General features: G+C 41.4%; 1 protein-coding gene across 1 annotated transcript in view; it reads right to left on the bottom strand.

The window, feature by feature from the left end:
* Positions 1-662: 662 nt before the first annotated feature.
* TBX20 (T-box transcription factor 20) overlaps positions 663-27,685 on the bottom strand; it is a 34,835-nt gene continuing 7,812 nt past the window's right edge. The window contains exons 4-8 of the mRNA XM_050892075.1: positions 26,207-26,315; positions 20,448-20,606; positions 16,727-16,803; positions 4,991-5,100; positions 663-1,023 (exon numbers count right to left, since the gene is read on the bottom strand). Coding sequence (XP_050748032.1) covers positions 683-1,023; positions 4,991-5,100; positions 16,727-16,803; positions 20,448-20,606; positions 26,207-26,315 — 796 coding nt within the window. The 3' untranslated portion in view covers positions 663-682. The remainder of the gene's footprint in view (positions 1,024-4,990; positions 5,101-16,726; positions 16,804-20,447; positions 20,607-26,206; positions 26,316-27,685) is intronic.

Raw genomic sequence — 27,685 nt, forward strand, 5'->3', positions numbered from 1 at the left:
AGAATACATCATTACTGCTACAGTCCTGTAACACAGTTCTTTTTTGGAACTGATAAGTGTTTTGTGAAAGAAAGAAAGAAACAAAGACAGACTTCTTAATAATTTTCTCTTTGGGATTATAGTAGCAACTAAGAAATACTGCTTTTGGTGAATATAAGCCAGTCTTTTAAAAAGGACAGTGGTCTTCTCCACTTTGTCCCATTCTCAGCAAATGTGTGCTGAGATAGCCTAAAACATGCTCAAAGTTATAGCAATACATTTTTCTGTTTAGATGCTCATCAGTCACAAAAAGAGATGAAGATGAGTAAGAGTATTGCCTTTTTCAGAATTCTTCTAGCATATGAAAAAAGACCTATACACAATTAATTTGTACACTGCTGCATAAACATAATCTCTTTCCGCTAGGTATAATGCACCTTTGGAACAAGCTGCACGCCACCAAAAATCCTGGGAACTTTGAGATCCATTTCGGCTGTGTTACACATAGATCTGTGAGCAGCTCCAAGCTGCATGCTCTCTTCTTGTGATCCCTCAACAGAGGAATCTATATCCATAATGCATTTTCTTAGCTGGTTTGTTACGAGTTCAGCACTCCTGCCACAGGCCTTTCAGGAAGGTCCCTTGTATTTTTCATACCAAACTTGCACATTTAAAATCTCGTGTTTCTCTTGTCTTACATCACTCATACAAATGGCGTCATCACTGCAGAGGAGTGACGCAGTCCCTGGATAGCTGCATAAGGACCCTGCTGAAAATAATGGTGGTACCTAGGCATGTGGAAGGAAGGGAAAGTAGGGCCACTACCTTGCATGGAGCTGGCTATAGCAGAGGGTGTAAGAGGCATTCCCAGGCGGCTGTACGGAGGCAGAGATCCTTGGATTGGATGAGGAATGGGTGTAGCTATGGATGCAGTGCTGGTACCCAGGGCACTCAAAGACTGTGGATGCTGAAATCCAGGAAAACTGGTTGAGGAGGATACCCAGGAACTGAGGGACAGGTTATCCGATGTTGTAAAGGCTGACCCTGCAAGCAAAGAGAAAGAACGCCTGACGTGTGCACTGCAACACGCAAAGCTGGTACAATAGCAAAAAGGGAGAAAAAGTCTTTCACAGCAAGGCTAATTTTAATGACAAATTGTCATTGGAAATACTCCCCAAATACTTCTCCTTGTATTTTTCTTTATATTATTATTTGCCAGTTGCTGTCCTTTATCACTGCATCTTAGACAAATTTCCATTTTAAGAAGCTGGTTGCAGTGGCTTGAACAGTAAAATCGCCTTTGCACATTGGACATTTTTGGTATTAAACACTGAAGAACCTTGCAATGCTGCCACTAAACACTGAAGCATCTACTCTGATGTGGAATCTCACTGTATTACATCTCTGTTTTGAAGACACGCTTGTAGCTTTTTACATCAGATCCTCAGTAGAACTGGTTATTTTTTTCTAAAATTTCAGTCTGGCAAAAATGCAGAAAAATGTAATTTGCACTACAAGTTTTTCTTTTTTTTTACCCCAGTAAAACTTGTCAACACTGCATCTTTTCACTCAACGTGACTTTTTCCAAAATATAGAACAAAAAATTCTAAAATGTCAAAACATTTCTTATTTTTCCATCTATGTACAGTGCTCTAAGAAACAACACTGATGATAAATCATAGTAAGAGGTGTGAGGTTTTAAGTGAAATGCACAAAAATATTAAAAACTTGCTCCCAGGGTAATTATCTACTTTTGATCAAATGGAAGTGGTTTCTTTGGTATTTTTTTAATCTGAAAAGTTCCAAAAATTCTTTTCACAAATCTTCCACCTCTTTAAAACACTTTTTCTCTGAAGATTGCAAAATCAGAAAAAAAGGAAAAATGGTGTCTTTAAATTAGAACTAATTACTTATTTTATTTTGACAGTAAAATTTTTGGGAAATCAATGAATAATTTGTTTTGATAATTATACATGGTTATTTTCAAATAATCTGGTGACGATGTTGCCCTTCACCTCTGCAGTTCCTCTGTGCATCTGGTCATCATCAGATGTCTGATTTCTAGAAACGGGGAATACAATAAAATCCTATAAATAAACTCTTATTTTTTATTCCTATTCAAACAGTAATTCAACTCTTGTCTCTTCTGTATTTTCTTTCTTATCCAACTTTGTCCATTGAGAAAATGTTTCTTGCTTTAAGAAATAAATTTACTGGCAAGAATATTTGGGAAAATACCATTTCAAGCCAGTATTGCAAAACGTTCTGAGAAAACAAATTTTACAACAGGTATTAGTTTCATAAATCTGATTCTAGAAGATAGGTTCATCCAAACAGTGAAAAGAAAAAATATGAAGACATCCATCTGTCAAGGTAAACTTACTGGAATTATGTATACTAACCAATCATAGCCATGTACTCAAAACAAAACCATAAGCAAACAACAATAGAAAGAAAAAATGCAAATTATTATTTAAAAAAAATCATAAATCTCTTTAGGGATATATTCTCAAATCAGAAAGAGAGCTACTCTTGATTAATTCCTCCTCTGCTTAATGAAACAAGTAAAACGTGCCAGTAACAGGAAGGAGAAATTGTGTCAGTTCAGCAGTAGAAATGGACTTGAACCAAATCCTGACCCCACCACTGAACCAAATCCTAACTGCTGGGAAGTTAGGATCCAGAGCCAAACTATAAGGATAACATCATACTCACAAACCAGCGCAAAACCCTTTACAAATCAGAGGATATCTGAGCATTATTGCACTACAGGGAAAGCGGGATGCGAATCTGGATTTGACGAGGTGGTTTACATTTGGCTCTGTTCCAGGTGGCTACCATGAATCCTGTGTGTGGATGCTGGAGCACAGGCAGCCCAACATTATGCATTAAAGAGTTTTAATTGGATTTATATATTTCATATCTGTTAATTCCTTTGGAAACAGATTTCTTGTGATAAATATACTACTGAAGGCTAGCCACTTCCATCTTTCAATGGCTGAAATTGGCTGAGATGAGAATGCTCTGGATGTAATTAGAAATAAATAGCAGTGATAGACTTTCTTTGTTTTACACAGAACAAAGTATGTGATTCCTTCTCATGAGGAACCTCCATAAGGGCCTTTTCCTCCTCCAGCTGCAATGGTCTCTAATTGCAACTTAGTACTCCAAAAAGTCTCACATACTACAGTTGCCATCACCAAGGAAATGTGCTGTAGTAATTCTGAGGCAGTTGAGGCCTCCAAGAGCTTATAACACACACCACCCAGCAGCATGTTTGTATTTGTCTGTCAGCTCTCACACGTATGGAAGGACACTCCTCAATTTTGCATGCAAGTTAGTTTTCAAATGCATCAGAAGAACTAAAAATGTCTGTGGAGTTTCAATAAGATCGTTCTTTCTCTCCTCATATCTTGGAGGACTTTGCCTTTTTTAAGGACGCCAGGCCTAAATAGAGAGTGAAGGCAGTACAAGGTACTCATCTGCAAGAGCAGTATGTTTTACCCTCCGTGCATGCCTCTGGTTGCCCAGAACAATCATGTCCTATGTTAGCATATGGCTCCCAGATTAGAAAAAAGTTGGTTGCCACAACTCATCATCTTCCTCACTTACTCATTTGCCATATTGCAAGCAAATGCAGAACTGTATCCTGTATATATTATACATAAAATTCATTTTAATAAACTATTCCTTCATCCTCTGACACCTTCCTCAGGATTCTCTTCAGAAGAGAAAGGCTCTAAAGGCCAGTTCTCATACTGAGGTTCACCTCGTTCACTTTGTCACTCCCAAAGGAGGACATCATACCAGAGAGAAATGGAATTCTTGGAGAGAAGGTGCCTTGCTCTGAGCACTTCTGGCAAGGGAAAATTTAACACAGTCTTCAGCAATAACTGACCTAGTATCCAAGCTGAAGCGTGAAGCGAGGTAATCCCCCAGAAATATGTGGAAGGATGGCATCGTACCAGCTGAGGAGTTGCTCCAGAAACTCCACAATCTAAGGAACTGCTCTTGGAACAGACGTGTATGAACAAGCCCACCTAATCACATTTTATTGAAGAGCAACTCATGGTTAAAAATAAGTGTGTTTTCCCTGCACAAGTCCAAAGAGCTTATGACCAGAAATAATGTTCTTATCTTAGCAACACTGTATGAAGTTAGAGGACAAGACAAGGGCACTGCCAGTCGGAAGGCAGATAGAACTGCTTTACCTCAAGTGGCTGTTGCATATCAGGCAGGTCACAAAGTCAACATGCAAAGTATAATGCAACACAAGTTTATGCTAGTCAGCGATCCCACAGGATGGGTTTGAGATCTATCTCCAGTGACAAATTATGACAGATGCAATTTGTCCAGCGAGTATCCCCACAAAGAACAACTCTGCCTTGCTACTACTTTTGCGACTGCTAAAGTAGACAAACCATTTGATAAAGCATTTGAGGTGAATTGCCTCAGCAGGAAAAGCACCTTTTAGAGACCAAGAGATAACAATTAAACATCAATTTTTCAGGGAGCTATGGACTTTTCTTCCTGTAGAGGCAAAGCAGGTTAACCACAGGCTGGTTGAAGATGGTCAGAACCAAGTCCTCTGTTCACAGAAGGCTGGAGGGGCAGCAAACGGCACATCTACACGGTACTTTACAAATGGGGCTGAGCCCCAGCTAGTAAGTCCTGCCAAGGGATGGGGAGCGTTAGCTTGTTCTCAGCGCCACGGTAATGAAGTCGCCTGTTTTTCAGCCGTCTTGAAGAGGAAGCAGAGTTCTCTTCCGCTGGCAAAGGCTGTATAGGCATCTCTAGAGCTGCCTCCTGAACTAGCCACCCACACCAGTGCCATGGGCATATCAGATGTCCAGAAGAGCCATAAGGTAACAAGTATTTTTCTTCATTATAGGACTTGATGGCAGAGACACACCAGAGAAATGCTTCGGAGTAACACAATACTGACTGTGGTCCTCCTTTTCTCAAGCATAACTAGGTCACCACAGTTTACCTCATGAGCACATTTTCCTACCTCTGCTTTGTGTTGCCTGGCTGTCATCTCCAAGATCATCTTCTCCTCCATAGGTTCGAATGGGGGATCGGGCATAGGAATGCTTTTGGATAAGGCTCTCCACGCTTTCTCTGTGAAAGGAAACAACATACCATATCAATAAGATCCTAAACAGCCTCCTAATTCATTAGGTTAAATACAATGAACATGCTGCCTTTTCCCTGTCCAGATCAGAGCTTTCTCACACAGACTCTCCAAAATTACTTAACAAAAGGGTTACCTCATAGCATGTCACTGGAAATGCCGAACTTGGCCTGTGGTGTTTTAACATTGCCAATCACCTCTTACCTGCATGGTGCTGCTTCTTCAGCAGACAAAGTAGAGAACTTCCCACTGCGTTTCCTGGATGTGGTCTCAGACAGGGAATATGAGACTAGCACTCTTCACAAATTTGAAAACGCAAGCTCTGGGGTTATTCGTGCTGAGTGACCAGTCTGGGTTCAAAGAGACACCTGTGGTTCAGCTGCTTTCAAACAAGCTTTCACATCACACCTGACCACCTCATCTGGCGCTCTCCCATTTTTCTGAAATCAGGGGCAAGAGACAGATGTGTCCAGAGACAGCTCAGCTCTAACCATGCTCTCGCAGCATCAGAGTCGAAGCCAGTTCGTAGCAGGAAGTCTACAGATACTACCGATCTCGTGCCATGTCTATTCTGGGAGGTTAGACGTGTCTGCCAGGCCCCCGCCTCACTGGTGGCACAAAGCACTGAAGTCACCCAAACAATTTTTAAATAGAAGGAAGGCATATCTGCACGATAAGCCATAGCAGTTTGTAAGGAAGATCCAACCTTACACGTTCCCAGCGTGTTTCCATGTAAGTAGGTGGCATTATACCAAAGATGAATACGACCTAGGCACATTTCCAAAATGGCTTTGACCTTCTGTTCCCGTTTAAGAAATCTAGGTAGCAATAGCTCTTTAAATCTGCTGCTCGGTGAAGGTTTTGTCTGAATTTACCATTTAGCCATTCATACTTGCTAATGCCCTTCACTCGGAGAGCGTGGCCGTTGCAGAAATTCCAAGGAAAAACATTTTCCAAGTAACATGATAAATCACAATGGCACATGTTTTCCTTTCCTACAGAAAGCCCATTATGGTCATTTTGTCCTTGGTCTATCACTGGCATCATTACTTATGCTAGTCTCCTCAGAAAAATAATAAATAAAAAGGGGATCTTATCAAAGTGATTTACTTGTGTCAGGATTGGAAGTGGACTGAAAGCAATGGCAGTTCCTATATAGAGGATGATATAATTGAATTACTGCCTTTTAAGTGATTGAAAACAGTAGGCATATCAGGGCTATCTCAAAGAAGATTTTACAAAGAAAAAGACAGATGGCATTGTTTACATTATGTGCTGAATGCCTCTTGAAACTTTTTTTTTTCTGAAGCAGAATGTGAAATGCAAAGAATCGTACTTAACCAAAAAGACTATCTCAGATGAGTACAGAATAACAGAATAATGAATTAGACCAGAGTTGTCTGAGTGATTTAGATACCAGTCTGTAAACGTATTCATAACCAAAGAATTACTAATCTTTAAAGGTCTGAAAAATAAATGTGATTCAGGTGATTGCCTGCATTGTCTCTATTGACTTTATTTCTAGTAAAGGTCTGCCTATAACGACAGACATTACAGCATGTAGTAATATCCTGATGCAACAGAAACAATGCAGTCTCTAGTTTTAGTGCAGTGGGCCAAATTAATCTCTGAAACATTGGATCCAATCGCAGTTTGGGGATAAACTCACCCCAATAAATTTACATTTGTATTACCTACAGGGATTTAAAGCTAAATCAAATGCCCACAATTATTGCAGACTAAATTCTTTCCAGATGGGTTTGTATGCTAGACAGAGAACTCTATTATTCTATATGGTTGTCTTCTTTTAAAGGAAAAAGAGAGATGACTTCTTAGTGAACCCTAAATCTGCAAAGTTTGAAACCAGGGAATTATGTGGTAGGTTTATTTATTTATTTTTAACGTTGTAATGTTGCAGGTAGTATGCTAAAGGTTTTAGAAGATAAATCTCATTCATTGGCACAAGAAGCAAAGGTTTTTATGGCAGTGGGAACGGTCTAATGAGGAAACTTGGATCAGGGAAAGCAACTAATTTCACAAAAGCAGTTCCTTTTGTGCAGCTAGGATTTAATATTCAAAACTGTATAAGCTTATCTTGCCTAACCATGTTGGTGGCTTATGCTATAATCACAACACATCTACTGATTTTTCATTTTAGAGGTTGAGGCTGTGATTCACATCACAAAGTGTTGAGATTCACACCAGAACTTAGGCACCTGGCCCCCACAGCCTTCAGGTGGACACTCTTCTTTCCACATACAACACATGCTGCATATAAACCTCCAAACAGACCTACAAAATGCAAAAGGCCGAACAGGAAACTGCCTAAATGTGCAAAAGGAACAAAGAAACATAAGAAGTGGTATATTTTCTCTACTCATGAAGTATATCTCTGAGTTATCCCACCAAGCACTGTTTCCTCCACCTAGAAAAACAGGAGCTCAAGTCTGCACTCAGGTCTCCCCCATCCTGGACAAGTGACCTAAGGGATAATCTTCCCTTCCCTTTGTGTTTCAAAGGAAAGGGGTGGTGGCCTCTGCACCATGCTCAAATGTTTCATGCTCAGAGAACACCACCCTGAGATCAAGTCTTCTTGGAGAAGAAAGGGGTTGCAACTCATCTAATCTATGGAAACGTGGAGTTTCCCACATAGGTTGGAAAGAGGAGGCCAACCTCCTCCACCCTTTAAAGAAAGAGGTACTTTAGGACTTTCTCCAAAGTAGGCGTGTAGGAGGAAGTAAAACTTTAACAACAAGATTTAAGTGGCTGTGAAATCTAGTTCAAAATGCAGGAACAAAGCTGGCAATCTGGAACACAGGTTCCTGCTTATACCCTTTTTTCAACAGGAGCCAAAAGGACTTAAATCTCAAAATCTTCCTGAAAATTCTGTTTATGGAAGTGTGAACTGTTTAGGATATCCAGAATATGGTGCTCTGTAGAGTGGACCAATAAAACAAATTTTTTTAAAGTCCCAAAATATTGTAATACTAAGAGGGAAAAACATTAATTTAAACCTCTGGCTTTATAATTCTGTATGCAACATCTTCAGATATCTCAATATGGTTCAAAGTATTTATGTAAATAATTTTATAAGTTACTGAACAATAAATCAATATTTGCCATTTTATGATTCTGCTCCATAAAAAAAAAAATTAGCAAGTGAAGAGTATGGTGGAGGTTTTTTAAAGCTTTCCTTTAGTATTTTTCAGAGCTGATCCACACTCAACTGGCTGAAGAACAAAGTGACTTCCAGTTACTCAATGCTCAACTTCTGTACTTCTGTTACTCAGTTTGTGATGAGACACTTGTTATCTAATACTCGGACCTACCACTTTTTACCTTTTAATATATCTTAGAAGTCCACAGTTTCTTCTATTAGCAATAAACTTTGTTTTGAGAGATCACAAGCTGCCAGCTGGATAAAGGAAAGATGTCTTCTTTCTGACAAATTCTTTTGTATGATCTACCAACAATTTTCAGTCTTCCAGACTGCTGTTCAACTCACAGATATCTTGTAAATACCCAGAGAAGGGGAAAAACGGACATAGGCATAATATATTACTATAATTAAGCTGTGCTCTGTGTACAACTGGATAATAGTAGCAGATGACACGCTGGAGAAGAGCAAGTTAGAGGCTGAAGCTGTTTGAGAAAAAGGAAGAAAGAACCGTGTGTCAAATGGAGAGGGAAAAACTAAGCTCCTATTGACTAGCACACCCACAGAGAAGATGCTGAGGCAGGACAAACGTGAGGAGAGGTAACAGAGAAAAGGAGCTCAGGCTGATCCCAATGATCTGCATTCTGACAGAAGCACACCTTGAGCCCAGCCCTGTCAATAAATCTCTGCTTATTATGAACGAAGCACTTTTCTCCTTTGTGCAAGAAATAAAACAGCGAATTTTGAACCAGGAATCAAAGGAAGTGAAGGGCTGGGAGAATTTATCAATTAGCAAGGTTTTAGGGTGCACAGGGAGCATCTTGCCATTCTGCAGGTTTTAACCTCTTGACAAATGTTCAGACATTTCACTCTTGTCCCTGCTGCCAACTGATTCCAAAACTAAACTTCCAGCTAAGGATGCTTTATGTCTTGCAGCTACAAGCTGAGTTTTTGGCCTTGTTTAGTTAACAGTGCCCTGTATGTGCAGAGTAGTCTCAGAGGATCAAAAGTAGACAGGAAAATCCTGATGTAGCTGACAAATAATTCACTAACACTTTACAGACTAAACCCAAGATCTTGCCATGGATATGAACTGGGAGATGGCAGAAAACAGAGCTGACTTGGGAAGCAGCTGAGGAGTGAGGCCCTGCGTGATGATGCTCACTTCCTTTTGCTGTCAACCCAGATTACAGAAATTCTCTTGGGAGACGGTAAAGTCCCAGATTACCCTGAGTAGGATCTTTAATCAAGATGAAAGAACAGTGCTTCTTTGTAGGTGGAAGCAGGCATCTCTTTGATGCTTCTTCATGTAATTTTTTCTGCTCCTTTTGCTGTTACTCTGCTTCAGCTGTGCATTCAGAGCAGCCACATCACCATGACCCTGATTCTGAAGCTGATGACCCCAAGCCCTGCTGATATGGAAGAAGGCTCACCTGGCCACAATGCACTGTCAACACTGATGCTGCTACATGCCTGCATGCACCTGAAGCTATGGGTTTTCCTGAATTTGGCAGAGAGCGTGCCCAGGGGATGGAGACAGGAAGCCTACCTTCTCCCTTTGGGACGAGGAGGCTTGAGGCAATATATTTGTTTTTGGCAGAAGGTGTTAGAAAAGCTAATCCAGAACTAGCTTGCTGGAGCCAGGCCTGGGTTAGTATCCATCTTAGAACTATATCATGGCTCCAAAGAGGATAGAGTTGAAGTAATAGGCAGCCACCCATCCCACTGGGAGCCAGGTTCAACCTCCTTTGAAGACAACGTGCAAAAGCCAGACTGTGGTGAGAACGAGCAGGTGGCAGAGCCAGGCACTCTGAACTCATATCTTCTGCAGAAGTTACTGTCTCAGGAATAGCTACAAGAGGTACAAGTTTCAGAGCAGAGTTGAGCAACCTGTTAGTGTTTTCTCTTTTTGCCCTTACTATCCAAGTGCTAGGTAAGCAAAAAGGTAAGGATATCCTCAGAATCTGCTCCCTGTTCCTGGTGTCATGGGGTTTGTTTTTTGGTTTTTTTTTTTTTAATTTTTTTCTTTACAAGAAAAAGGCAATATTAATAAAAAAAATTAACAGAAGGAAAATAATAAAATAATAAAACTGACAACCATGTTTTGCTTGGCCATTCAGTTCAACACAAAGAAAAATACAGAACAGGATATAAAGTGTATGAATTATCAGTTTGCAGCCTGAATGACTTCTTCAGTTCTGCATTTCAAAGGTTTCCTTTTTTTGTAGCTGCCAGTTAGTATGTTTGGAAGAAAGCCCAGATAACAGAAGACATCAGAAGTGAGGTGAGGTGAAGACAGATGGAATAAATGGGCTGAGAAGGCACAAAAATAAACTTGTCGGAAGTTGCACTATAGTCGAACTTTTTTTTTTTTTTTAAGGGAAAAGATGACTAATTTGTCCAAGACGCAAGTGCTAAAAACAAGTCTGTAAAAAACCCAAAACAACAAAAAACCAAACCCAAACAAAAAAAAAAACCCAACACAGCAGCAAGGACAAATACATTTCCATAACAGCAGCTAAGAGTGAACAACAAACACTGTCAGAAACACTGTTCAGATATCACTCAGCCTTCATGCTCCTGTGGCTTTTAGTTGCTATTTTACACATGCACAAACATACAGACATATTAATTTGCTACATATAGTTGCTCTTATACTGGTAGATAAATATTACAGGCTGACCATAGGAACGTAATTCAGCTCTGACACAGTACAGACCAAATCCTCAGCTACAACAAAGTAGCTCTGTTCCACGGCTTAGACTAAAACTGAACCAATTCTGACCAGGGAAGAACCAGGGCCCATCAGACTACATTGGCTCATGTGAGCTGAAGTTTAATTTGTCCTGAAAGCTAATACAGAACCACCAAACACTTTCACACAAAGTCAAAACTATTGGGCAAGTGTTGGATAGATGCAATACTCCAAGAATACATACGATTTTAAGAAAGAAGGGAAACGAGAATTAAATTATGAAAAATCTAGGTTTTGATGACTGCAGGAGAAAGAACAAGTGTATCTCCAAAGTGGTGTTTACTGGCGCCCTCGCAATAAACATCTGGCTACTGATGGCAATTCTGGAAGAGCTATAATATGCATGGAAGTGACGTAGCCTGGCTGAAGCCATGACATGGGAAAAGTAATGACACTTATGAAGAAGGAGCACGAGGTTATTAAATATACCCACCCCACTTCTCTCAACTGCAAATAAAAATGAGAAAACCAGCCATCTTTATACAGAGAATAATAATAAAAAAGATAAAATTACATTTCTCTTCTCTGAATTGGAAGAAAACACACACTTGCAAATGTATAGCAAAGCTCTTTCTCTGTATCTTTTTTCACCAAATATGGTGACACACTTAACTCTAACATAACCAACTTCACGGACCTCCACTTCACCCAGTGACTGCAACCATTTCTTTCTGACTGCCAGGCACAGGATGAGAGGTGAGGACAGAGCAGTACTGTGAAACTGAGACTGGGGGAAGTCCCTGGAAAACTTCATCTGGGGTGGAAACCGTGGGTCTGATCTGACGTCATCTCCTACCCTTATGCATGCACTACACCTGCACGAGGCGAGTGGAACACACTAGCAAAATAAAACATTTTTATACTGTTTTGCACAAGTAAAAAGATAGATAACAGAATGCCTGAGTGGAAAATGAGCCAGGGCATGAGTGCTTAAATGCTTGGGAATTGAAGAAGTTTTAGCTGGCATGGAGGGCTTTCTGCTGGGGAAAAGGAACAGTTGCCTGGCTAACAGTAAGCAGAGTCGGAGGAACCAGATTTGAAGGGAATGCTTCAGGTGTCTAAATGTAGACAGATAGTGCTTCCTAGATGTCCTAAGACATCCAAGCCATCTGCAGTGGTCTGGAAGGGACGATGCAGAAAATACAGACAATCCGTCTACCCCTCTAGAGCAGCAGCTGGAGGCTGGAGTAACCTCAGCACATCTGGAATGGCACCAGATACCAGGCATTTAGGCACCAGAGTCCCTGGTGTTTCTCCCTAAATTCAGGACTTCACTTCTTCTCCCATCCTAAACATCGGAGATGATCTCCCATGGCTGGTTGCTGATATTCTCAGACGGAGAACTAGCCGAGGATGAAAGATCAGCTGGGGAGTTTGACTTGGAGAACTACGACAAAGCCCTACTTAACCATGGACATGGGAGTAGGTCGCAGAGAGTATATATGTCTGGCTGTTGATAGGGGGCTTTCAACAGTCAGGGAAGATCTTCTAGACCAGCAGTAAGCAGTGGGAATGGGGAGGAAGGCAGCTCTGTGGGGTGAGCAGGGAGGGGATGGGAGAGAGGACTGCTGCGGACAGCATATCATTAAGCACATGGCTTTGACTGCTACTTCAACAGGGCAGTGCCCATATCCAGGCATTAGCATCCATTTCTCTTTCAGCCTTGTAAGCCGGTACAATGTATTTCCACATCTCAGACATGAAGTTCCTCAGGGGAAAATTCAGAATCTGATTACCATGCAAATCTAGCTGGGATGCAGGTCTGTTACTTCTCCCATCCCTCAATCCTTCCTTTCTCTGCCTAAAAATTACTTGAGTGTGCAGCCACACTTTTCCATATTGCCTCTTGAAGTATGTAGCTACCTCCCAGAAGCATTATTGGACTTGTGCATATGAGTATACTTGCTTAGCTCTCTTTAATAGTTACAAGTCCACACCCTGAACTTGCCTATCACGTACTGGATCAAATAGACAAGCAACGTTCAGATCATGATTATGATCTGTCAATTCTTGTTTGATCATTATTTTACAATTCAGTAGTTCTGTTTACTCACACCCTTTAATGATCAGCTTTTTCACTGGATTGTTTGCATGATATTCAATTGTGATGGTATTATTTATTTACCTATTTATTTTTAAAAGGCTAATTCTTCACAACAACTCAAAAGATAAATTCATGCTCAAGATAAAAAAATTAATCTGTTGGGTTCTGATTTTGCATCCTTTATGGCTTTGGCAGTTTTTCTTAAGCAGAAGCATAAAAATATTCCCTTAAAGCCTATCTCCAGAGTGAATTGCTCATTATAAAACATGCATTTGTCTTTTTCACAAAGGTTACCATTAAAAAAAGATCATGATCATCCACATTACTGCATTTGGCATCCCATAGTCAACACCACAGTATGTTAAGCTCCACATTCTGACAATTGCTGCTAAATGTTCAGTTTTTCAATCACAACCACTGTGGGAGCCTTTTTATAATAGAGGAAATGTAAATACCACATAGAAAGATCAAAAGGTGAATCAGCAACTTATCTAAATCACAGTAGCCCCAGATAAAGTCTGTCCCATTGCCATAAATAGATTACCAAAAGTAATGTATGGAAAGAGTTGATTGTGCAAGGAATCTCACATCCTACTGAAAATTCGATATATACCAAACTCACAGATTTTTTTCAATGGTTAAAAGCTTTGCATATATAGCTATGAGTACAAGGAAACCATTGTAAGGTATTTAGACAGGAACAAAAGAAAATACAGGCACTTCCATATCTTTGCTGTTGCCTACCTCCTCTACTATTTTGCAAATTTCACTACCTTTACATATATTATTTTAACTCCAACACATATAATGCAAACAGATTTAATCCTAAAGGCATTTGCAGCTTGAATTTCCTACATAAGGATCGTAAATCTAGAATGGGAAGCCTGAAATCGTTAAAGTCACATATTTATAAAATCATATTCAATTAGGTTAAAAAAGTGCAATTTCTGTCATCATGTCATAAAAAGATGTGTTTTTCTCTCAGATCTACTATAAAGAAAAGCTCCCTATATTGTTACAGATAGAGGCTGTTTTCAATCAGTTACAAGGAGCAATCCAATTACTGGATGGTTTAGTGCAGTAACTGACTCCAGACTAATTTAATTTCTTTAGGTCTCTAAAGATCAATTGATCTGATTTGTTTCCCTCCCCAAAGGCTGTTTAGGAAAAAGCAGGCTTAAATACCTGGAAATGAAATACAAAGCTCTGTACACTTTCACACTACTTAGGTCATTCGGAAAAGCTGGAACTCGCGATAAATGAGTGCTCTCTTGGCCCTAACATCACAGGATGCTTTACAGGAGACCATTAGAATCACCGCACAGCACCGCAGATTATGGATGCACGTGCTGTATGCAGGCCTGCTTAGGAAGCAGTGCATTGGAAGGTATTTTCACAGCTTCTAGATAACTATTCGATTTTCAAGAGCTGTGCCAATGTGCATTTGGCCTGCGTAGTCTTTTCCCTGGCAAATAAATATTTTCCTCAGACAGGGATCTTATAGAAATAACTAAGTTTCCAGTTAAACTGAGCAAGAGTCATGCGGTACTATTCAATGTATCACCTACGTATTGTAATGCATGTCGCGATGGACATCAAGCAAGGAATTCTTCCTGTTGTCATATCTATTTCTTTTGCTTTATATCAGATTTCTTTAAGCAATTTTGCTGGCACTAAGATGAAATCTATAGAACCAGTGGGCACTTAGAGAATGACGTTCTCATCTGCCTGAATATTTTAATGCTGGAACTGAATAAAACCCTTGGTATTTCTGGACCATATCAGATAACTTAGGAAATTCTCAAACAGTCTCTTACCAGCCCTCTTGCGTGTTACACTTTTGCTATCTCATTACTTGATGTGTTGTGGTTTTTTTAAATATTGTTGTTCCCTAATCAGGGCTAAGCTTTCCAGTTTAAGTCAAAATAAGACCTTAAGCAAACTTGGACTCTCAAATCCAGAGTTTTAATATCATTTCAATACTTTTCACGTTCTGTTTCTTGTATTTATTTTAAGTTTCACATTTTGCTACCTTATCTTTCATGGCAACGTTTCTGGGCTAGGCTGCCTGTCTCAGGCTCTATTCTTACACTTATCAATAAACAAAAGGGCACTGCGGTTTATGCTCAGCATTTCTGACTCCATGCCATGCATGTGCTGTTATAACAAGATGTCCTCTGGAAAAATTCCCTTCGTATCCAGCACCACAATAGTCGGTTCATCTGCACAGAGGTAACTAAGTTTTTCTCCCAGCTTATCTATTCAGACTCTCTCAGCCCTTGCAAAGCTGTGTCATTAGATGTCGCCTGTCTGTAAAACAAGGAAACTGAAATGTGAAAATCAAAGTCTCTTCTCTTCCTACAGGTCCTTTCTTGACTATGTATTGCATACAAACCTAAGCTTTGAATGTTGTTTATCTTAATACTCTGTCAATACAGCAGGCTATACTATTTTAATTAAATCTGCTTTGGTTTTTTTTTTCAATTTTCAAGGAAGGCTTTCACTTAGGAAGCGAGTTTTAACAACTTTGCAAGTGTGCACTGTAGTCTACAAGCTTGCTTTCCCCAAATTACTGTTCTTTTACCCAATTACTCAACGGATCACTAATAATCCAGTCACTAGTAAGGTATAAAATATACCACTATTTCCCATCCATGGGCTTGCTTAGATTGATGGAAGTTTTGAAATGCTGTAAAGACTTTCTGTAGCTGTATGGATATGACTTCATTGAGCAGTTTGTCCCCTATATGCACCCGTGAAAGATGATTCACAGATACATCTGGATATCCCCACATAGGAGCCTGGAGGGTTTTGGCCTCTCCAAACTTTCTTTCATGATTGTGTGCTCATAGAAAAATTTGGATGTGCTATATCCATCTCCACCGAGTTCTCTTCCAGCCTAAAGGACACAGGCAGCTTAATTTGCTTCATTTGCCAAACTATTTGACACGATATCATAAAAATGTGACGCACTGGAGAGCTACCAAGAGACTGAAGTTTATTTCCTACTCAACTGTGGGTTAATGCTTCTGTCCCTATGGCAGCAGTTGCTTATAATGAGCTGTACACACACAAAACTCAACAGTTTCCAGATAAAGCTTTCCCCTGATGCAGCCTGCAGTACAATTTTGGTGAAACAAAAATGGCATCTTTGTCGTCAGAGTGGGAGTTATGGGATTCGTCCTGATGGCAATAATTGCTGACTTCAGTGTCTGGGACTGCTGAAGTGTATTTTGGGAAGCTCCCCTCTTTCTTTTCCACTGTGTGGAGCAGTGGGGAGCTATAAAGATGTTTTTCACAGGACCACTGCCCTTGTTTCCCATTGACCCAATTCACAGTCCTCAATAGGATTAAATGGCATGATAAGAAAAAAGCTTTTCATTCTGAAGTTGTAAAACTGACCATCTCCCTCCTTCAAGAAGCCCCCTCAGGAAGATGAATATATCGGCCTCAACTGGAACAGATGTCAAAACTCAAAACAACTCTTTCTTCATAAAGTTTATAAGTATTTTTAAAGGAGGTGGAGGAGGCTTACTATATGCAACAAGATAACGTTAAAATGCACAGCTTCTCAGGAGTTGAAAGGATGCTTTTCCTACAAACTCTCTCTTCTCTTTATCTTATCTGCTTGGAAAGTAAACAGAAAGTCCCCATTACCTCTCGATATCAGTGAGTCTGGAAGAGTCCCGGAATCCTTTAGCAAAAGGGTTGCTGTCAATTTTCAACTTGGTTATCTGGAAACACAGAAAAGAGCAACGCAACATGAATATAGTGTTAAGGTATTGCAGCGTACAAAGTGTTAACCAATCCATCCTCCTGACTTCACTGCTAATTTTATCCATGCTCCTCTTGAGATGTTGCAAAGCTGGGGAGGCAAACCAGGGTGTATTACACATATGGCAATGGAAAGACCGAAGGGCACAGTGGGCTCAGCCTTCATGTTACCCAAAGTAGGAGGAACCCACCCACATACAGCATTACTGCTTCCAAATACTTTAACAGCATGAATCAGGTTGTCTTTTCCATGAGCCACACACAGCACCCTGCTAACATCTGAGCCTCGTTGGTGGAGCTGCACATCAACTAATACGAGCCCAAACTAGGAGCCACTGCTCTGAAGACGTTGCTTCAGTTCAGCCCCACCTTTTTTTTTTTTTTTTTACTGGAATGCAAATGTTCTCAGCCAGACCTACCAGCCATCACATAGGGGCAGTTTAACTGTTTTTGCATGGAAAGAGGCTGAGGAAGGGAAGGAGGGAGGAAAAATGTGGGGACAACTCAGATTTAAAGTGACAGAGCCTGGGTTAAAGGAGTAACGCCATTAAAGCCATCACAGTCTTGGAAAACCAGAGATCTTACAACCAAAACTCTCCTCCCTTCTTCAAATGCAGCTACAAACCTGCCCGCTGCGTCCTGTCAGCCTTTCCATTCTGCCAGAGTAACCCACTGATCAGGAGTCCTTCTGCCCCAAAGCAGCAGGGCTCCACTTAACTTTGCAGTGAAACTTTTCAGGCATAGGTGGTGGCTTCCACTGTGGTTTTTTGGGAGCAGGAAAAAAATACACCATTGCCCTTGTGAAATTTTCTAGCTGTCCAGCCAAAGGAGATTTGGTGAACAAAACCTGAGACATCATCATACTATTCAGATTTTCCAGCCATACTTACTCCAAGAATTAAAAATAAAACTGTAAGTAGGAGTTAGAGCTTGACGAGGGACAACACAGGAACTGTCCTGCAAGGCAGTGAACGCCACCAACTCTAGCTGAAGCCCATGAAAATCAACAGCTCTCAGCATTTCATACTGAGCAGCTATGTCAGCCTGGCCTTCCTCAAAAAAAACCTGTATTGAAGAGGCCACAACCTCATTTTTAATAGCTGGCCCTCGAGACTCAGAAAGAAAAAGCAATCTTTTCCAAATGCTCAAACAATCAAATGCTCTCATCAAACAAAGGTATTTCAAAATGCGGTGGCTTCTGCTCCAAAATTTAAAAAAAAAAAAAAAAAAGACAACTGAACCCAACTTTTCATTCTGAGAAAGAGGTCTTCTGGGGGGGAAACACAGAGAGGGAGGGACAGGCTTACAAAGACAAAACCTGAGTATTTAATTACTGGTCTGCAGTATATGAGCAATGCGCTGAGCGGCTGCCACCCACCTGCTCTGCCACCCTGGGAAACCCACCGCACCCCTGGGCTGCTGCCTTCCCTGCCCGGCGTTTTGGGTCCATACAGGGGCAAGCTCTCCGGGGAAGGTCCTTTCTTTGAGGCACTACGTAAGAGGTGCTGCAGCTCCCTGGTTGTTCCTATGGGCTGGTCAAACAGCATGGGACCTTAGTGCTGGCTGAGGGTTTGAGGCTGTCTCATCATGCAGGTACAAGTGGTGGAAACTACCCTGAACACTAGCCTTGTCACAGGACCTTGCAACAGCTCAGCAAGTTAGTTACAGTCTCGTTCTACTCCCAAGATATCCATAAGCCCTTGACTCATGGTGATGTTGCAAAGAGTGGCGGGTTAGTGCCTCACGTACGGTGAACATTTTTATGGCAGCATTCTGAAAACTACCTTGAAAAAAGACAAGCTCTAACTAGTTCCATTAACTTAGATCACCAACACACCGAGCCAACTGCACTGCAGAATAATAAGGACGTCTATTCATCTCTTGAGCGTATTTTCACCAATCAAACTTCCATTTTCCTAATAATAAAGATTTGGTATGACATCACAAGAGAAACTTTTTGTATCCACCAAAGCCAGATGAGACTCACAATCATTTATGGCCATATTTTTCCTGAGAGACTGTCTCACAAACAATCAGAGAACATCTGCTAGAAAGCATTTTAAAATGAAATCTGACCTACAATTCAACTCTGTGGCAGTGGTTTGACTGTTTAAATAAATGCATGCCCTTTAAATCTTAAATTATGAGATAGTTTGTTGAAAGTGTAATGTATTTAGCTTTTATCTAATAACCTCCAGAAATGCAATCAATCCCTCCTTAAAACAGTTCTGAAAGAAATGGCAAAAATGAAAAAAGGCTCCATTTTCATTAGTCATAAATAAAATGACAGCATCAACCTCTAGGGGTTCCGGAGATGTTCCATTGAGAAATTTTCCAGGACTCAATGTATGTGCTTTGGGAAGGTTAGTTTAGAAACATCTCTGGTGTAAGTATCATTGGTAAACACAAATCCATCCTACAGAAATAAATTCCAGGTTTAGCTGGTTTTGTGCCTGTTACTATTTTGCTGGTTTCTACAGAAAGTTAGGTGAAAAAAATCTAACTGCCTGTCCAAACTTTATATTCTTGAGATTGCCAGGTGCTGAATGCATTTTCTGCAGCATTCAGATACAAACCTGAGTTTAAACAATACATTCTGATATTAAAGCCTTAAAGCGGGATGTGGGGTCTGTCATAAGGACCGACTTAATACTACTACTATTATCTTCAGAGCTTCTTTGGCCCCCATGCAGTAGTTTCATTTTATTCATAGCATTTAGAAATTAATTACTTTTGCTTCGTATTAAGAAATGCAGACTTTTTTTAAATAATCCAGCAGGTACATTGACCCTGTGATGCTCCCTGCCCATGTTTGGACAGTACTTATAGTTTTCTTAACTTGAGGGAATTAGAGCGGGAAAGAGTTTGGGTTTTTTTGTTTGTTTGAAGTGCCATAGTCATTAAACCCTTAAAGCACACTCTGAATCGCACTGAAGTCAACAACGTATTTCCACAGACTTAAATATTAAAGCACTATCCACTGTCAAGCACAGCCTCTGCTCTCCGATTGTTTATATACTTCCTAAAATTACTCATTAGCAATCCATTGTTATGATCTCCTCCATTTTGTATATATTATTCAATGGCATGCAAATTGAAATTCAAACATCTGGATGTAATCTGGGCAGTCTCAGAAAAGCATATCTCTGAGTGATTTCCCTTACATTTGAGCCTTACAGCTTAATTAGTCAACTTTTTAAGCCCATGAAATCATCACGTGCAAACCAGAATATCTCTCACCTAATAGCTCGTGGCGTGAAAGATCACTGCAAATAAGAGCAGTTCCTTAATGAGCTATAATTAGAAAAGGACTAAATGATAATATGCAAACAGCTTTGTATAGACAGAAGGGAAGACAAATGAAAGCCTCTTTCATGTCATCTTTACTCCCATGAATAATCCTTACGGCTCTTTGAAGTTAGTAGTACTACCCATATACGTAAGAATTACTCCTGAATATGAATTAGATTGGGCACAGTCACTACAGACGTTGGCATGGATAGGTAGGTTATATGAGAAAGTTTCCTAGTTTAGATTGGGAAAAAGGGAGTTTTCAGCAGGGTGGGATTCAGTTTAATCCGTGGAAATTAGCAACTGTACTCACCAATTGATTCTGGTAGGCGGTAACAGCAGTAAAAACTGTCTCTGGAAAGATAAATGTCCTGAACTCTTCCGATTTCAGATTTAGCAAAGAAGCTGTGTGATCCTTCTTCTTAATGATGTGGACCCTTGGCTGGTACTTGTGCATGGAGTTCAAAATGATCTGCAAGAAAGAGTGACAAGGCACTGTCCTGAGAGGAAGGTTAACAGGACCCTCGAAGTCTACAAAACCGTAGGGGGGAAAAAAAGATCTAATTAACACTGCAGGGAAGACACCTGAAATCTAACTAGCCAGGGGCTGATTTTCAGAGCAAACCCTCCGGCTCTTTTGGGCAGTTCCAGAAAATGAAGGTGGAAAAGCAGGCATCCCAGGAGCTAGTTTCCTCTCACTCCTACACCACTGGTGAGCACATGTTTTTTGAAGCATAAATACCTGTTCCTACAGGTGAGGTGTTTTACATACAGAATTTGTTATTGCTAGCATGTGCCCCAGTTTGCAGGCGTCAGCTGCAAGTGTAAATATGTAACTCTTGAAAGCTTGTGACTGAGAATCCACACTTGAAAAAATGTGCAGGTGCAGAATGAAAACAGCCAGGAACCTCTCAAAAAAACAGAAAAAAATAAAACCCAACCAAAAAGCCACCACCACCACAAACCAGCTGAACAAAAATAAAACTCCCCAGACCCTTTTGCTTTAAAGGTTTGCCACAGTAAACTACTTTGTAGACGCTCTTCACCACAGATTACCGAAAATGCGAGCAAGGAAGAAAACCAGTACAGAAACCCAAAATGACCAGGTTTTGCCATTTTATCCTCATTAATAATTGTTCACGAGCTCCCAAAGCAATTCTAAACCTAACGTACCAACTAACCCATTTCAACGTTCACTGGAGTCAAACCGAGAGTCCCACTTGCTTCAGTTACCACTGGTTGGAGGCCTGTTTGGCTGCCTCTAACCACAGTATTACAATATAAGAATTAAATACAGAGCTGGGCTCGCACCAGTCCTTGTTTTGGATATAATCACAGTCACAAGACAAAATTGACAATGGTGTGGGTGGTTCTATTTTGCAGGGGCCGTAATGACGTTACAGTCAGCTCTGTACATCTGGAATAGCTAATGTGCGTTCCTCGGGAAGCGTTAACTTCAGCTGAAGCACAGCAGAAGTGGTGCAGTGTTTCACGCTAACTCAGTCAATGAGAAAGGTTGCACGTTGCATTGGAGCGGAGAGCTTAGAGACAGCTTTGTCATGCCTAAAATTTCCATCAGCGTTTTCTTCGCTGCTCCTTTGGGGCCAAATATTGCTAAGACTCGCACTGTGACTTTGGAGGGGGGCACACAGCAACCAGAAAGTCATTACAGTGATGAGGAACCGTCGTCCTGAAAGTGTTGCAGGTCCGCTTTTACCAGCTCAGGTCCTTTCTCAAATCACTTCACCATTTTATATATGCGCGCACACACAACGGCCATTGACCTTGCCTTTAATAACCTCAGCACTTTTCCCTCTCTTTGTAAAATTTTGTCTTACCATCCTAGTCACTTGGGCTGCTCTAACCAGCTGGAAAATACATTTTAAAGGACGGTGCATGGATGGTGATGAGCTTACTGAGAGGTTGGCCCACAGAGCTCGGCGCTTCCCATTGCCTTTCATGGCTGCGATATCCACTCCAAGGCATTACATCTGAGCAGCAGCCGAGCGGAAGGAGGAAAAAGCTATGACAGAGCAGCTCCCACACATGCCCTTTCCTTTCACTCCTCTGTGAATGCAAATTGTGATAAAGAAACTCCATTTCTCAAACAAGACCACGTAATCCTTTATGAAAGTTTTCCAAAACCAAAAGTGCACATGGATAACATCCCCTGCCACAATGCTCTACCCTGCGCGTTCCCAGCAGAGGCAAGTCGGGTCATTCAGGTACAAAACAAGTATCGAATGTAGCCAGGAGGTTACAAAAGACCCACAGCCAAGGTTAAGGTCACTATTTCTTTTCGTGAGGATCTGTGTATGTAGCGCTCCACCTGCATCCCCGCATAGGCTGCCGACATTGCGGTACTCGCTGATGTTAAAGTCAGCAGGATACCGCGCAAAGATACCCCTTAATATCCCTGGGACTTCTTATGTTAGGACCATCAAAACAGCCTAATAGAGTTAGATACACGGGGTGCACCTCACAGAGCAGCCCCCAAGCGTGGTCTCAAAGTCCAAGCAGTGCCCTACCTGCACAGCGTAGCTATCAGAAAATCCCTGATGCCAGCTCTGCAATACTCACACTGGTGTGCCCTGACAGAAACATCAGGTGCACATATACTTATGGCAGCCCCCTGGCACACGCTTACTGGCAGTACAGCGTGGTCACAGGCCCCCAGCCATCCCATCTGCCTTCGTGCTGACAGCTTGCAGCAGGGTGATGACCAGGATCTGTCCTTACAGGATCCTGTTTGCTGTAAGGTCAGGCAGGTTTGTAGGCATCTGGCTCCCACTGGCTACAGACCAGTCACCAGAGGCAATCTGGATGCCAGCTGCAAAATCCTCGAGGTGACTTTGAATTCAGGAACTATGCTGTGAATGCAGCTTCCATATTCACCGAAGAAGAGAGTTACCAGACAAAGTTTGCTTTCTAAAAGCATGGAGGTTCCTAAATTCTGCCAGGTTGACTTTAAAAAAAACCCTGGGCATAACTCCTTGTGGCTATTCTGAAACCCTCGCTTTCACAGTTACTTGTTGGCCATGTTGACACCTCTGTGTTTGCTTTTGCAAACATCCATGTGTTTTGAGTTTTGCTATCATAAATGCCAGAAAAGCAATTACGATAATGTATACGCTCATGGTTCACCTCACCATAAACCAGAAACAATGCCACCCCAACTAAGTGCAACCAAAAAGTCCTAAAAGAAGCAGTCTCTGTGAAAAACATCACCAGAAATCTGGAAGGAAAATCACGTTCATAAATGTTCCACAACCAGAAAAGTGGGAATTACTCGCTCAGCTGTAAAAATCCAGAGCGAGGAGCCATTTCCTTCCTCCGGTAAGGATATCTGAAAGTGTTTCCATGGAGCAAGCTGTATGTCATGCACACAGAAATGAGACTTCTGCCTGATGCTTGGGGAGAAAATTTACGTAGCTATGGGGTTATGCATGCTGCTGAAGATACACAAACAGAGATGCTTGCCAACTCCAGAAGTCTCAGAATAAGAGAAAACAAACAAATGCTAGAATAAACAAATGCCTCTCTTCTCTTCAGATTCCTTTTCAGGAAATGAACCACTCTACAAATAAAACACCACAATTACCTTAACAACCAAAACTGTCTTCTGGAGGACAGAGAAAGCAAGCAACTAGAACAAACTGGAATCAGGTTGGATCCAGCTTCTCTACCTATAACTAGTATTTAAAGGTGTCTTTTAGGTCATTAAAACTTCCTCAGGAACCAACATGCCTTATCAAACATAATTAATATTTTAGCAGGTCAATTAAAAAGATCTTGTCAGTGAAGAATGGCTCTTTCAAACTGAAGGGAGAGGTTTCAGGAGGCATTTCAATTCTCCCCTTCTCTGAGTACACAGGAGCTCAGAAATGCCATTGGCCATAGCACAGTGAGCCCTCCTTAAAGGCTCCAGAGAATTAATTTCTTCCTTAATTCTACTAAGCATCTAATGGTGGTATTTACATAGCTTCAATAAGGCAGCATATAAAACCTGACACCCTAATTTGGAACATAAAAAACCACAAAATATTAACACGGGAGTGCTCCGCAAAGGCGTAAGACCTGTCACGCAAATCTCAACATGGGATCAAGCCTTCGGGGCTTATTCTTAACTGAACATGCAAAACTTCAATCGACTTTGGCTGTCCAAAGCCTTTGCGTAAAGAATGGGATCCACCTCTGCCGCTTCGTGGAAAGTTAATCGGGAGGCTGCATCTCAAACGCTACGGATCATTTTCTCCTACTGCCTGTATTTGAGACAATTACGTCTTCTTGCTCTGTCACATGTCTCTCTTCCCGACAGCTTCTCAGACCTACTTCTTTTTTATACTCGTCTGGGCTTCTGGGAACTGCACCGCTCCTAACTAGTTTGCAATATACTGCTGCGAGCCCTTTATTAGAGGCACACATGGCCCCTGTTATGATGAAAAATGCTTCTTTTTAAATGCGCACGTATACTGCTCTATCATCACTCGGTGATAGAGCCCACAAATCTTCAGCTTTGCCCTTCTACAGATTATGAAATAAAAGAGAGAAAGAAAAAAAAAAAAAAAAAAAGACATTCTCCACTAGTCAGGAAGGGAACAACAGTGGGAACTGGATTCAAGAAAAATATACCCTCAGATGGATCTTTACAAAAGAACAACACAGAGGCATCTAATCTGGGCTTTCTTTTGTTTTGTTTTGGGGGGTTTTTTAACTACTTTTGTTGTTGTTTCCAGGATGTATTTTAAATGATCATGGCTGTGGTTCAATTCTTATGTCTTGAAATAAGTAAAAATTCTCTTTCAGATGAGAAGCATTTGCACAGAACACAGCTCTGGCAAACGACCACGGTCTCACACAGTCTGAAAAGGCAATAAATATCACACTAGGGGAGGGATTTCTGATACCGTGTATGCCACAATTATTCAGCTTTACAGGTTAGTTACCCCTACACATGCTTCAGAGTTCAAAATCATTCCTCTCTTCCCGACACCTCGTTTACTAACACTGCCTTTATGCTCGTTCTTCTTAACTGCCCCGTTCTCAGCCAACAGCCCTTTCAAATCCGTCCCCCTGCTCCTTCAGCCTTCCCCTGGGGAACCACCGAGCCCAGCTCTTCCTTTGCAATTTGGAGGTGCTACCAAGCCATTCTTGCACTTTACAGGCACTTTTGGGGAGGGGGCAGGACGGACAACACTTTTTCTTACCACCTACCGTTAGACAGTCAGGTAGCTAAAGGAGTTGTCCCCGCTGATGGAGCATAGCGGGAGCCCATGGCCAGCAGCTCTGCATTCTATTTACCAGCTTCCAGCCTCAGGGCTTGTGAAAACAAACTGGTACCAATCAGAGTGGGGACCTGTTTCCTTTAGAGGCCCAAGCCCACCCTGTGGCACCTTAACTTGCAGATAGCCTACAGTTATTTCAAGGGCAACTGAGGCACACTTATTTTTATAATTCAACAGCCTTTGTTTTGGTGTCACACCAGTATTTTCTGGTGACTCTGTGCCCATGCTGCATTGAGTCTGGAAGTAAAAGAGCACTTATTGATGGACTCAACCCCAATAGGTTGCCTGTAATGAGAGGGAGCTTCCAAGCACACATGGAAAAGCATGTGAGCTTGCTAACCAGTGCACATGGTAGAGCGTACTGCCGTGTCACAGCAAAACGCAGGCAGAAGCACAACAAAAAGCTCACCTGCCTCCCTCCTCTCCCATGCTTTGATGCTCAACTCCACCCTGAACTTCTCCCCTATGGTCATCCTGCCTCTGACGGCAGTAGGAGCATAATTTGAATGCTTGTGTTGACATGGGCTCTACTTTATGAAAGGTAAAAAACTTCATTTCTGAAGTCACCTGTTCCTCAACAACAGAGATTAAAACCCAACGTGTTGAAGCTTCACGCAGCATCTTCCTCCACTGCAGTACAATGGGCCAGCCAAGAGAGGTGTAACGTGGGGGCCACGGCAGCTTCTCCCCATCACAGTCTCTCTCCCGCAAGCTTAGCCCTGTGGCACAAGCGAGCGATTCCCCTATGGCGGTTCCTTTACCCTTTCCCACCAGGAGGGCTACTCACGTGGCCATGCTGATCCAGCTCGTTGTTGGTGAGTTTGACTTTTTCGAAGGACACCATCTGCTTCAGCAGTTGCTCTCCCGTGAATGGGGAGTCAGGGTGCACATACAACCTAAAAAACACAAGGAAAAGGCCTGCTCATAAAAAAAAATCTCACCCCTTGGTTTGCACGTGGGCACAACCTCTGCATGAAATTAAAAAGCCGGTAATATCTTGCTTTCAGGATATGCGGTGGTTTCACAGACATGGATTTCCTGAGAGCTTAGGGTAATACAGATCTGCTACTCGAACAAGACAATCTCCCCCAAATTAATGAACATCTGAAATACGACCATTAACGAAAGACAGTAAAGCAGATGACTTGAGTTGTTTAATTCACTGGAACGTAATGAAGAATACTGTGTCCGAGTGCTAGATTGCTCTCTAACCATACTTATTATTTTATCTAGTTATCTAAAATGGAGACATTAACTAACATTCGCTGTTGTGTCTTTTCCCAAATGAAAAATTGATCATGTCTTTCCCCACAGCTGTACTAACAAGCACTTAAAATAACAATGACTACAGCTCTGAGAGAAAAAACATGGTGTCGTTAGAGAGATAATGGGGGAATGCAGATAAAAATGCATTTTTCTTTATATGTAACATTAAGCTGCGATAATGATTTTAACCTGCACTCGATCACACGTTAGCTGTGGTGACGTCTGTTTATAAGAGGTTGAAGGCTGCAGTCCAGCACAGTGGCCTGACATGAAAAATTAATTGCAGCTCTGTAATTAACAATCCACCACTTGGGAAATTAAGCAGAAGAAAAGGAAGCACAGAAGACATGTAGATACAATGATATATACATTATGACTAGACTAATTACAAGTGCCAGGCTATTTAAAAACAATGATTTTATAGGAATAATGTATTGCTGAAAATTATTTAACTCAAACGTTCTTTTGTGATAGTGAATTACGAGCTGAACTAGACCTTCAGCTAGTGCAAACCAGACCCGTTCTGCTTCTGTCGGTGTTGGTTATCACTCGCTGAGGGCCTGACTCTCATTTTGGGTGACATCTTTGGCCACACGGATGGATTTCTTCCATTAGGTGGGTGGGGCAGCGCTGAGATGCCAGGTTAGAAAGATAAACAGTTGTTGTTGTTGTTGAGCTACGATTTTGGTTAGGCGAGAGGAGAATGGAAAAACCACTAAATAGGGCGTAACTCTCTGATAGACTATGCTGATCCCTAATCAAGGAATGCCCGTACTAGAGACTCCGGGGAGCGCAGCTCTGTTGCTCAAAGAGGAAGGAGATTTGATCCTGCACTCTCCGTTTTTGCCAGCAGAATCCCCAAGACACAATGAAACTAAAGTTTTACCAGCACAGCTTGTTTCAAATGTGCAGGATGTTTTCCTTACGTTGATCCAAAGCACAGCTTGGCTGGTATAGCTATGTCCACGGGAGGGATGCTGAGCCAGGGTTCCTGTCGCAA

Source organism: Gymnogyps californianus, chromosome 2, assembly GCF_018139145.2.
Source record: "Gymnogyps californianus isolate 813 chromosome 2, ASM1813914v2, whole genome shotgun sequence".
NCBI lineage: Eukaryota > Metazoa > Chordata > Aves > Accipitriformes > Cathartidae > Gymnogyps > Gymnogyps californianus.